The sequence below is a fragment of the Protopterus annectens genome, chromosome 4.part0, assembly GCF_019279795.1.
Source record: "Protopterus annectens isolate FY-2018-M chromosome 4.part0, PAN1.0, whole genome shotgun sequence".
Lineage (NCBI taxonomy): Eukaryota > Metazoa > Chordata > Ceratodontiformes > Protopteridae > Protopterus > Protopterus annectens.
The window spans coordinates 1,598,918,483-1,598,931,057 of record NC_056733.1 but is presented as its reverse complement, the minus strand read 5'-3'; the positions used below and the strand labels follow the sequence as shown (position 1 = coordinate 1,598,931,057).

Here is a 12,575-nt window from a genome sequence, read left to right as displayed (position 1 = left end):
CCCGTATTGCTTTTGGACCTCCTTAAGCAGGAGCTAAGCCTGCCCCAGAAATAACAAGATCACCAAGGTCCATGTGAGAAAGTCCTTTAAAGGCTGTTTTTTTCTAAATTGTGATGTTTAATTCAAGCAGGATCAGTTTTACCAGTGGGATTTTTTTACAGTCTGAGTCTCTCTGACATTCTGGATCTTTCCACTGGGCAAATCAGTGTGTGTTGGACAGCTAGAACAACAATTCCGACAAAACAGCTGCCTTTCCAATTGATTGTGAGCAATCTCTAGGCCTTTTTCCCACAAACAAAATAATAACCTTGTTCTAATGCATATACATATGGTTTTGAGTCTTCATTATTTATTGTTCGGTACCTAAATGGGCTAAAAGTATTTGCAGTTTCATAAACAGGATCATCATCGGTCACATTCTCTGAAGGCTCCCAACATATTATTCCTTTGGTTTCAATTCTACACAGCTTACTAATTAATGTAATATTACATTTACTGTGTGCCACAGTTTGAGTACCATTGTGCTGCAAACAGAAAATTCCTGTGACATTATCCTGCAACGGGAGGGCTACAGGTTTAGTTTTCATCTTTATCATTCCTCTCCTTTTTTGTAATGCCTGTTGAGTATCTGAAATGTTTACAGGAAATACTCTGGATGGAAAAGTGTTATGTGCAGTTGGTATAGCAGCTCGTACCCAACAATTACTCATATCGAATGTCACTGCATAAATCTGGAGAATAGCATGAAATGTATTAAACGAAGGATGCCAGTCTGCCACTGTTTGTTTAGACTTGGGTACTATGGATTTATATATTCTGTTATAAAAAAGCTGAACAGTACTTACAATTTCTGCAGGAATCAAGAAGTATAGCAACAAAACAAAAATAATAATGGCAGTCATCAAGGCAGGTACCACACATGAAGAGCAGACTGGGTGGGGTCGGAGTGGGTTCTCACAGATGTCTAGGCACAAATGAGCTCACTGCTTTTTCTGCTGCTGGACACCAAATAAAGTTACCATTGGTTGTAGATTTTGTCTCTGTCCCGTGAGCGGTGCTTGGTCGCCTGACTCAAGGGAAATGCCCTCCTCCATTGGGTTTTCAGCATTATTCATCATGATTTATTTCCAACTCTCTGATTTTTCTGTCTGGTACAGGAAGAAACTAGTTCATCGTCCAAAAAGGCTTCAGCATGGGAGCTGAAGGGAATGGGTTGATTTCTTTCATTTGGGACTGCTTTTTGAACATGGGAGACATGGATCCAAGCTGAAGACTGTTCGAGTCTGACTGCTGTTGTGGTAGTGAGGAGGACCAAAAAAAGGTCCTTTCCAGCAGGCCTGAAGAGAGTTTTGTCTGGCAAAGGATCGAAAGTACACCCAATCACATGCATGGACGTCATGGAGGGCATCTGGATCAGGCTGGATCTGTGAGGGTAAAACCTATGAATAGTAGTGCTACAGAAGAGAAAGAAGAGATTTGCAGTATGGGAACAACATATCATCAGTAATTTGTAATTCTAAACTAGCTGGAAGGAGTGTGGCTGGCATCCTCGTGCGCCTTCCCATGAGAATTTCATGAGGGAAAGTTTTCTAGGAGCACTAACTGCACTTTGAAGCACCAGAGGCAGGGCCTCTGGCCATTTCAACCCTGTTTCTGTGGCAAGTGTAGATAATTTAGTCTTTATGTCTGATTAACACATTCAGTCATACCTGAAGGTTGAGATCTATCTGGACAATGAAACTGTAACTTAATGTTCAACATTTTACAAAGATACTGTCCCAGCTGGCTGGTGAAATGTGTACCTCTGTCAGATTGTATATCACAAGAACCCTGAAGCAGAGGATTAACTCGTACACCAACTTTTGTGCCACTGTAGCGGCATAATTTTTTTACATGTGGATATGCTTCTACCCAGCCATAAAAAAAATATCTACAATAACCAGTACATATTTAAACTTTAAACTTTGTGGGAGTTCAATAAAGTCCCACTGTATATTACACAATTGTCCCCATGATTTCTTAATGTGCTGCATGGGAACACTGACAGATTTAGACACATTAAAAGAAAGACATATATTACAAGTATTTACAAGATGCTGAATGACTTCTGAAGCAAAAGGGGCATACCAGTCAGTCAGAAGTTGCTTTACTAATGCATTTTTCCTAGATGGGATGGCAAATGATAAGCCTGTGCCAAGTGAGGTAAAAGCTCTTGTGGGGGATACTAACCTTCCATCTTGATGGTGCCAAAGTGAGTCCGGGGAATGACAGCAGTGTCACAAATTCACCTTACTCTTTTAAAGTCTTCAGCTTTATTTTGGAAATGCAACACATTAGTCAATGACACAGGTATAGCATCAGTTTGAAAAGGCTACAAAAAAGAAAGCCTGAACAGGGTGTAACAAGGCAGCCTGTCATGCTGCTGTGTCTGCAAAAGCATTTCCTCTTGATTCAAAAGAGGAGTTAGATTTATGTGCAGCACATTTAACCACAGCAGTCGTGGTGGGCAACAGTAAAGCATCTAACAATTTCTGAACAAAAAGAGCATTTTTATGAGTGTCCCAGCAGAAGTTAAATATCCACATTCTCACCGCAGGGTTCTGAAGTCATCTCCCTGACAGTAGCGGGAATCTGTACAAGTGGTAGCACTTTTGTCCTCAGCTAACTTCCAAGCTTCTGTAAGAGCTGTTAACTCTGCTACTTGGGCTAAAACATTACCCTGCAGTTGTCCAGTTACTAAAACAGTGTGCACAATGCAAACAGAAAAAGCTGCCGTCAATTGTCCATCTTCTTTTTGTATACAAGATCCATCAACGAATGAATGAGGTCAGGATTTTGCAGTGGTGTACCTTGGAAATCTGGCCTAGGAGGAAGCACATTGTTAACAACAAAAACACAATTATGTGGTTCTCCCCCATAAGCAGTCAGAGTAAGAGAGACAGGATTTAGAGGAGGGCACCTGATATTTTGCAAAGAAGTGTTAAGGAGTGCTAATTCATATTTAGAAAGTCTAGAAGCAGATAAGTATTGCATTTTGGTTTTCAACAATAAAGCCTCAACAGAATGTGGCACTGCCACAAAGGTGCTATGACCCAGAGTCAGAGCTGCTGCCATGTCTGCATGCGGGCAGCTGCTGCTCCTGCTGTGAGGCAAGGGGGAGAGTGGCTGCTACTCAGTCAAGATTTGTACTATAGTATGCAGTCTGTCTGTACTCATCATTCCTTCTCTGAGCTAATAATCCAGTGCTACCTTATTATGTTCACAGCAGAAGAGATAAAATTCTTTAGAATAATCTGGCAATCCTAAAGCTGGTGGGTTTAAAAGAAGGGATTTTAACTAAACAAAAGCTTGTTCATGGTTTTGTTGCCAAGGAAGTGTCTCAGGGCTATCTTTTCTGAGCATTTCTAACAACATAATTAGAAAAGCCACTGCCTACAATAACCTACTAATCCAAGAAACCTCTTGAGCTGTTTTAATGTTGTTGGCCTTGGTGCAGTTTGGATGTCAGTTATTCAGGAGGGTAAAATGTGTCATGCATTTTCAGGAATTAAACGCCCTAAATACTGAATCTGAAGTTGTCAAAGTCGAAGTTTAGATCAATTTACTTTAAAACCTAGTTCAGCTAACTTAATCAGTAGGAAAATATTATCAGTTTGGCAGTCAGATAAAGAATTAGAAGCGACGAGAAGATCATCTGCATACTGTACTAATGTGGATTTGCAAGACAGTTGCAGTTTGTCTAATTGCCGTTTCATTTCTCTGGAAAACAAACTAGATGATTCGACATATCCCTGAGGCAAGTGAGTCCAACTCTATTGCAGCCCTCTTTAGGTAACTGTGAATTAGTGTTGACTGTCTGGATGGATTGGAATAGAGAAGAATGCTGAGGAGATATCAGTAACAGAAAAGGTGGTAGCCGAGGGAGGAATGGAACTAAGAATAGTTGCTGGGTTGAGAACAACAGGGAAAGCTGGTACTACTACAGCATTTACAGCTCATAAGTCCTGCACAAATCTATAACTGTCTTTTCCTGGTTTCTTTACAGGCAAGATAGGAGTTTTACAAGGACTTCTAGTAGGTACAATAATAGCCTGTTGTAGTAATGCTGAAATAACAGGCTCAATTCCAGCTTCTGCCTCTGCAGAAACTGGATATTGTGCCACCATAGGTAAAGGTTAATTCGATTTTAATGTAATTTGAATTGAGGTGGCAACTTTAATAAAACCAACTTCATTTTCATGCGTAGTCCATAGCTATTTAGGAACTGAATCTAATAATGCTACATCTAGTGTTTGAACAGGTTCTGTCTCAGTAAGAAAAGAAAAAAAATGACATCTTCATCCAACTGCTGTGGGATAAGATACATTTGCATGGCTAGGGAGTTATTAGGTATATTTAAATACACGCCGTCTGGTGTGCAAAATATTGTGCATTGCAGTTTGCAAAGGAGATATCTTACTAGTAGGTTAAGGGGTGCAGAGGTCCCCAGAAGAAAGGTATGCTTAGCTGCCAGTAGCCCAAGTTGAATGGGGACTGAAACTGTTTCATGATTGTCCAAAGGGACTCCTGATACCCTTAACCAGTGTACCAAAGTAGACAAAGGAAGATTTTTGGGCAGCCGATGCATTTAGCATGAGTCTAGTAGCTCCAGTGTCTGTTAAAGAAGACACATCAGTATCTTGAAATTTGATGTTGACAAAAGGGCCTTTTTTGCTTTACTGGTACCAATGGAAATAGCTGTAATTCATACTCATGGCTGACCTAGACAGTTTGTTGCCAGACTGGTGGTTGCCATAGGGTGGTCCATGTGAGGAGGCTGCTGTTGTTTATTACTCTGCAGAGCAGGAGATGGTGTTTCAAAAGGATTAGTAGCCTGTGATGTTGATGCTACTGGCTGCAGAAAAGGACATTCATCTTCCCAATGGTCACCTTGGCCACAATTAAAACAAAGGTTAGAGTTAGGACCCTGCAGGGTTTGGTTCTGATTAGTATGATGCTGGGCACTTGAGAATTGTGGAGGGAATACTGCCTGTGGTTGGGGAAATATAGGTCTGCCCCTTCCCCCTCTTCCTCTTCTACATCTACCTGTTGAGAGGGGGAAAGCACTTACCATTTGCAGTTGTGCACTAAGTAAGTGTTCCTGTTGCTCCTTTTTCTCACAAGTAAAAATATCTGCTAAGTACTGAACTTGAGTCATGAGCTTATGGAACCCTAGGCTTGGCCAATTTAAACAAACTTTTTTCAACTGATCACAAATAGGGGAAGCAATCCATCTACAAAAGTGGTGGAGAGACCACTTGCTGCTGGACCTTCAGTGGGCTCAGGGTAGCTCGAATAATCTTCAAATGCCTCAGTCATATGGCTTAAGTAAGAATCTACTGGTTCAGCTTCCCCCTGTATGACCGCTTTTATGAAAGACCAATTAGGGACTGGGGGACACACTGCCATTATGCCTTGGAGCAAGTGCTTCCTGGCATTTTTAAAAGCCTCTTCATCAGTCTGTTGAGGAATAGGATCAGGGATTTGTGCATGATCCCAAATATGTTTAAGTAAGTCTGGTGGGAGGGCTTATTCCAACACAGCTCTAATTTCTTCTAATATAGGATTTTGCAGTTTAACGTGTCCTGCAAGACCCTTTGCAAATTTAGCTGGGTTAGTACAGATAGGTAGAAGAGAGTCTAATATAGTTTGAAAGTCTAAAGAGGACCAAATATGTACAACATGTATAACAGAAGGTGCATTGTCATCTCTGCCATGTGTAGTGTTAGGAAATTGCTGCAGAGGGTGTAATTGATTAGCTGGAGACTTTGTCTCAGAATCTTCGTCTTCCTCTGAAGAGGAATCATCATCATCATCATCTCTATCTGGGTTAAACTTGTCAGAGCCGACATAACCATCCCATCTATAATTATAGGAAATTGGGTAACATAATGAAGTGGACGAAACTTATTTTAACTAGAAAAAGGAAATAAAATCTTTTGTTTATGTAGTTTAGGAAAGCCAAAATCCATTTGAGAAGAATCTGCACCTCGTGTCTGCTTGCTGCCAAACTTGGAGGCAAGTATAGACTTTTTAGATTGTTTAAGACTGGTATGATCTGTCACCGGGGACTGAATAGAAGACCCAGCTGCCTGAGCAGCTGAAGAGGTAGCTGGGGAAGAAATGTCTCTTTGAGGGGACGGTGTGGATGGTGGGGACTGGGAAGGAGGTGAGGTGGTAGAGTCTGGCTGCTGAGGAAGTGCAGGATATGGTGGAGGTGGGGCAGTGGGTACTACTAAGCTAATACATAGCCATCTTCTGACAACCCATCCTGGTTAAGTTGCAGTTTCTGTAATTCTCTGAATGGATAAAGTCCAGAATCCTCTTGTCCCTTACAGTCTCCACTCTGAAGACGATTGACCGTCTTATTTGCAGCACATAACTGAGACTTTAGCTTTGCAGTATTATTCTTTAAACTACGGCCACTCCTTATCTCCAAACTCTATCTGCCAAGAATTAAAAGCTGACCAGCAGCTAGCAGGGACTTTATTACCTTTTTCTTTAAGTCGTTTATGCAAATTTAATAAAATATCTTTTTATCAAAAATTCCTGCAGGAGGAAAAGTCAGTTTACCATCCTTTTTAGTTAAATTTTGTCATTTATCTAAGTACAAACAACTGTCTTTAGAGCACTTAAAATACATATGTCTGGCGGGTGCCACCTGCTCAGGCTCTTTTAAAGATCCCACACTCACTCGAATCATAAAAAGACTTTACAACGTTAATATAAAAGTTAAAAAGTATCCCACCACATACTGAACCCACATGCATGCAGAAAAATTAACTTTCATTTGACCATCTGCAAGTCTGCCAAGAGAGGAAGCAAACAAAGATAAAAAAGGTGTAATTGTGATCCGATTCCTGAGAAAAATGCACTTGACAGAAAAACTGTCAAAGGGTCCAGTGAAGTGCCTTTTCTGCAGAAGCAGCTCCCAAAAGTCCGGAAAATTTGAGTCATGGCACCATCTGTTAAGGTAAAATTTGTTTAATTAACACTTAGTCTGTTGGCAGTTCTAGAAAAATACAAATTCCTGACTGCTGCTACTAACTCAGGTTGCTGTCCTGGAGACAGTATTGCTTGCAAAGACTCCATTATCCTTGAATGACTGTGAGTGACCCATTAAAAAAAAAAAGAAAAGAAAAAAAATTGTGGCTGTATACAAGTAACTTGAATCTCGTGTCATTTTTGTCTTGCACATTCTCTCCATTGGTGTAAACAGCTATCCTTTTCATGGTGTTCATAGAGAAATCTTGCAGAACAAAGACCCCACAGTCTGCTTCTTCCCAGTTTTCCATAGGATAGCTGTTATCTTTTCTTTGAGGGTAAATTATTCAGATTGCAGTACAATGGGTCTCTGTGTTCATAGCCTTCTGTTTTGCTGCCCACATTGTACGGTGTGGCCCATTTTTATTTCATTCACTTCTGTATCATTCTGTCAAAGTACTAAAGTCCAACACTGATACTGAAATGCCATTAATTCCAATATTCGTGTGGCAGGGTATGGTCCTTGTAATCCACCACATGAGAATTCAAAACAGTCAATCCTTGCTTCTGATGCAGTAACTTGCACCTTTAGCTCAATATTTTCAACATATAATTTTTATGGAATGTGCATGTTATTGTAAAGCCGTCCCAAGTTCAACCAATCTGTCAAAATTTTATTTAATTTACTTTTGCAGTGTTAGCTACATCCCCTTGATTTCAAGAAAGGTAGTTCACAAAGAGACCTCAGTTTATTCACCAGTTGCTCTGGAATTTGCTATTCCACGTACCTAGACTGTGTTTCCATTATTGGCCACTGCAGACAGCTACTGCTGGGAGTTTACTGGATTTTTATTATTATTATTATTATTATTATTAAATATTTTCCATTTGTGTATTGGGCATGTAGTGTTACACTGTTTCTCTAACAGCCCTTCGAAAAATGAAAAAACTGCACTTAAAGGGCTAAATGCATTCAAAATATATTTTTTCCATGTGCAAGATGTGAAAAAAGTGAGCTCCCTAATGCTCACATGATGAGCATGCATGGAAGCCTTTCCAGGTGTATTTTATACAAACGGATGCAGTCTTTATGATGCCAGTATTTTTATTTATTAAAATTGCATGGAATGCATTTTGAGGATTTAATGTTTTCTAATACAGACTGCTTTGCTTGCTGCATGTTTAGATGTGTTTTATTTCTTCCTTCTCAGGGCTGTGCTCGTGTAGGTCTGAGTGCTGGCACAGGAATTGGTGTTTCTTCAGCATTAGTGAGTAATCAGAATTCCAACAATGATAATGATAACAATAATCACCAGCACAATGCTCACATAAACAACAATAATATTCCAAATGAACAGAATGGTGAAAATGAGCATAGAGAAGATGAAGTGCAAGGGGATGAACAGCATATCCCTGCAGAAGGTAATGATGTTTTTTGTCCTACATGTTTCCTAAATAGTAAACTATTTAGCTGATTGTTTTGCTTATACTGTTTCTTTTGGACTCTATTCTTAATAGAAACTAATGTGGTGCAAATCATCAGCTTTGTCTCCGTGCTGGTTATTTCTGCACCAGATAATTTGAATTTTCTGTTAGTGAAGGCATCCAAGGTTTTTACTCGCTAAAATTAAAAGAATCAGTATGGGCCCCTTATAAACTGTCAAGGCATGTATATGTGTATGTGTGTGTGTGTGTGTGTGTGTGTGTATATATATATATATCTGTGTGTGTGTATATATATATATATATATATATATATATATATGCGCGCACACACATATGTATATATATATATATATATATATATATATATATACACACACACACACACACACACACACACACACACACACACATGTATATACACAGTGGATATACAAAGTGTACACACCCCTGTTAAAATGCCAGGTTTATGTGAAATAAAAAAAAATGATACCACAATCAGTCATTTCAATACTTTTCCCACCTTTAATGTGACCTATAACCTGTACAATTCAATTGAAAAACAATCAAATCTGTTAGGAGAAGAATATAAAAAATAAAAAACATACAATAAGCTGGTTGCATAAGTATGCACACCCTTAAATTAATACTTTGTAGAAGCACCTTTTGATTTAACTACAGCATTCAGTCTTCTTGGGTAGGAGTCTGTCAGCATGGCACATCTTGACTTGGCAATATTTTCCCACTCTTCCTTGCAAAAGTGCTCCAAATCTGTCAGATTGCGAGGGCATCTCTTGTGTACAGCCCTCTTCAGGTCAACCCACAGATTTTCTATTGGATTTAGGTCTGAACTGTGGCTGGGCCATTCCAAAACTTTAATTTTCTTCTGGTGAGGCCATTCTTTTGTTGATTTATATGTATGCTTGGGGTCATTGTCGTGTTGAAAGGTGAAATTCCTCTTCATCTTCAGCTTTCTAGCTGTTCAGAATTCCCACCACCTTGACTAAAGCCCCAGTTCCAGTTGAAGAAAAGCAACCGCAAAGTATGATACTGCCACTACCATGCTTTACCATGGGGAGATGGTGTTCTTTTGTTGATGCGAAGTGTTGTTTTTGCACCAAAAGTACCTTTTGGAATTGTGGCCAAAAAGTTCAACCTTGGTCTCATCAGACCATAATACATTTTCCCACATGCTTTTGGGAGACTTGATGTATTGTTTTGAAAATTTTAGCCTGGCCTGGATGTTTTTCTGTATAAGAAAAGGATTCCATCTTGCAACCCTACCCCATAGCCCAGACATATGGAGAATACGGGAGATTGTTGTCAGATGTAGTACACAACCAGTACTTGCCAGAAATTCCTGCAGCTCCTTCAGTGTTGCTGTAGATCTCTTGGCAGCCTCCCTGACCAGTTTTTGTGTTGTTTTTTCATCAGTTTTGGAGGGATGTCCAGTTCTTTGCAACGTCTCTGCTGTCCTATAGTTTCTCCACTTTTTGATGACTGTCTTCACTGTGTTTCATGGTGTATCCAGTGCTGTGGAAATTTTTTTGTACCCTTCTCTTGACTGATACCTTTCAACAATGGGATCCCTTTGATGCTTTGTAAGCTGTCTGTGAACCATGGCTTTTGCTGTAGCAGGCAACTGAGTAAATGTCAGGAAAATCCAACTAGGAGAGCTGAACATTATTTGGAGTTAGAGTCTCTTTAATTGATGGCAGGTGTGTACCCAAGAAGACTGAATGCTGTAATTAAATCAAAAGGTGCTTCAACAAAGTATTAGTTTAAGGGTGTGCACACTTATGCAACCAGCTTATTGTATGTTTTTTAGTTTTCATATTTTTCTCCTAACAGATTTGTTTGTTTTTCAATTGAATTGTACAGGTTACAGGTCACATTAAAGGTGGGAAAAGTTTTGAAATTATTTATTGTAGTCTCATCTTTTATATCACAAAAACCTGGCATTTTAACAGGGGTGTGTACACTTTTTATATCCACTGTATATGTATATATAGTTATATATGTATAAAATCTGTTAAGGGATGGGTTAAAAATTCCTATGGTTTGTATTTTCAGTCCAGTATTACATAGTGGTTCTGTACCCAAAGAATGACAAGTTTTTACAGTGTACTAGTTAATTTAGGAGGAAGGGTTGACCTTTATGGAAACTGCTGTCTGATTAGTTTAACTTCTGTTGTAGGTAAAAGATTAGAGAGATGTCTTGTTTACTTTTTTAAAAGAGGTGATAAGTGTGCAGATCTTATGGATCCTTTCCAACTTCGATTCATGGAGGAGGATAGGTTATCTCAGAAGGGTTGCACTGACAATTTTAAGCAAATGAGTATGGCCTCAGATGAAAGGGCCTTCCAGTTGTCGAAAAAGCTTTTAAGACCTTTCACCACAATGGAATTGTTAAACTGTTTAAATTTACATAAAATTAACCCTTTCATAACTAGATGTGTGGAAAGATGGACATGATGTTACGTGTTCTTCACCTGTAGGACTACGACTTTCAGGATGTTCTTCATGTTTCAGTATTGCAGTCATTATATTTGGGTAATTGCCAGCAGTCGGCCTGATTAACAAAGTCTTGGGTCCTGCGTCGGTTGCTGTCCCTTCTTCCATGATGTCAGGGGTATAAAACATGCAGCCGTGCCATCACATTAGTCTTTCTTGCCGCACGGTGCCTGAAGCAGAAGCAGTTCGCAAGTGCCGGTCGGCCAACTCCTGAAATTTTCGTTTTCGAGTTTCAGATCCGAAGTCTTCAACTAAAAGCTAAGTACCCCATTGGGGAAACTTTTTCTTGCTCCATACCGATGGCAGTAAAAGTTAATAATTGCATTACTTGTGGGAAGCAAATACCTCATAAGGATTTTCATTTGTACTATATTCCTTGCCTAGGCCCTGATCACAACGTGCCTTGCTGTCGGTTTTGTGCTAAATTTAATCAATGCACGATTAAACGTCGGTATATTTTTGCTTCTAAATATTTTGGCTCAAGATTTAATTATCCAGAAATGTTGGTTAGCAATCCCGACTACCGTAATACCTAAAAAACACAAAGAAAAAGACAGAGACAGACCGTCAAGGTCCAAAACCGATGACGATGCTTCTCCTAAGCCAGCCGCCGGTTCGCCGGTACTTTGAGGTGCTTTCGTAGCCCCTGATACCCGCTACTTCTGATTCACAGGCCTCTACTGAGACCCATTTGGAGTCCGGTATGCCGCGAGATGCTTCAATTATGGAACCCGCGGAGGTCTCTACCTTAGATGGGTCCGGAGCCGCTGTGCAGGCACCGGCTTCTAAGGGTGTTTTCAGGTCTACAGATTTGTATATTAGACCGACGCCATCTTCAAAACTAAGGCCAAAATCTAAATCTACTTCTAAAAAACCGACTCCTGGGCCACATGGGATTGGGAGGGTGGCCTAATGGTTAAGGTGTTTGCCTTGCAAGCACAAGGTGCAGGGTTTGAGTCTCACAAGGGATAATTGGCTAGGCTTAAAATGGCTCGCAAGGGCAGTTACAAATGATCAAAATGGCTGAAGATTTAATTACTCTGATTAGGTGTAGCCAACCCCCTCCTTCTGAGAGGCCTAGGCAAGACATTGATTATGAATCTTCTGAACAGGATTCTATTTCTTCTGACTCCTCTAATGAACAGGATTTGTCTATTCCTACTTATGAGGACTCTGATGCAGAGGATTCCATTCCTTCTGCCTCTCCCCCTGAGGATTTTTCTTTTGGGAAAACTTTACATGCCTTAAGGGAGCATTTACACTGGGAATATCAGGATTTTTCTGAATCTAAAAAGAGACTTAGGGATTTTCTTCTACTTCCTCAGCATAGGCCTTTGGCTATACCTCCTGTTCTAGACATTGTTGATGTTTTTTCAGAATCTAGTATGACTCTTGATTCTCTGCCTCTGGCTCCTTGTAAGCCAGACAGATACTACAGGGTTTCTGACTCCCACAAATTCCTTTTCAAAAACTCTATTGCTGATCCTGAAACCATTTCTCAGGGTCCCAAGGGCATTAAGGCCTCTAGTGCCAAAAATCCTACCCCTTCTGATAGAGATTCCAGGGCGCTGGATAGATGGGGTAAGAAGGTTTAC

General features: G+C 40.0%; 1 protein-coding gene across 1 annotated transcript in view; it reads left to right on the top strand.

Moving 5' to 3' along the window:
* The window catches only part of FBXO38 (F-box protein 38), a 3,050,069-nt gene that overhangs the window by 1,835,712 nt on the left and 1,201,782 nt on the right, over positions 1–12,575 (top strand). The window contains exon 12 of the mRNA XM_044069370.1: positions 8,235–8,445. Coding sequence (XP_043925305.1) covers positions 8,235–8,445 — 211 coding nt within the window. The remainder of the gene's footprint in view (positions 1–8,234; positions 8,446–12,575) is intronic.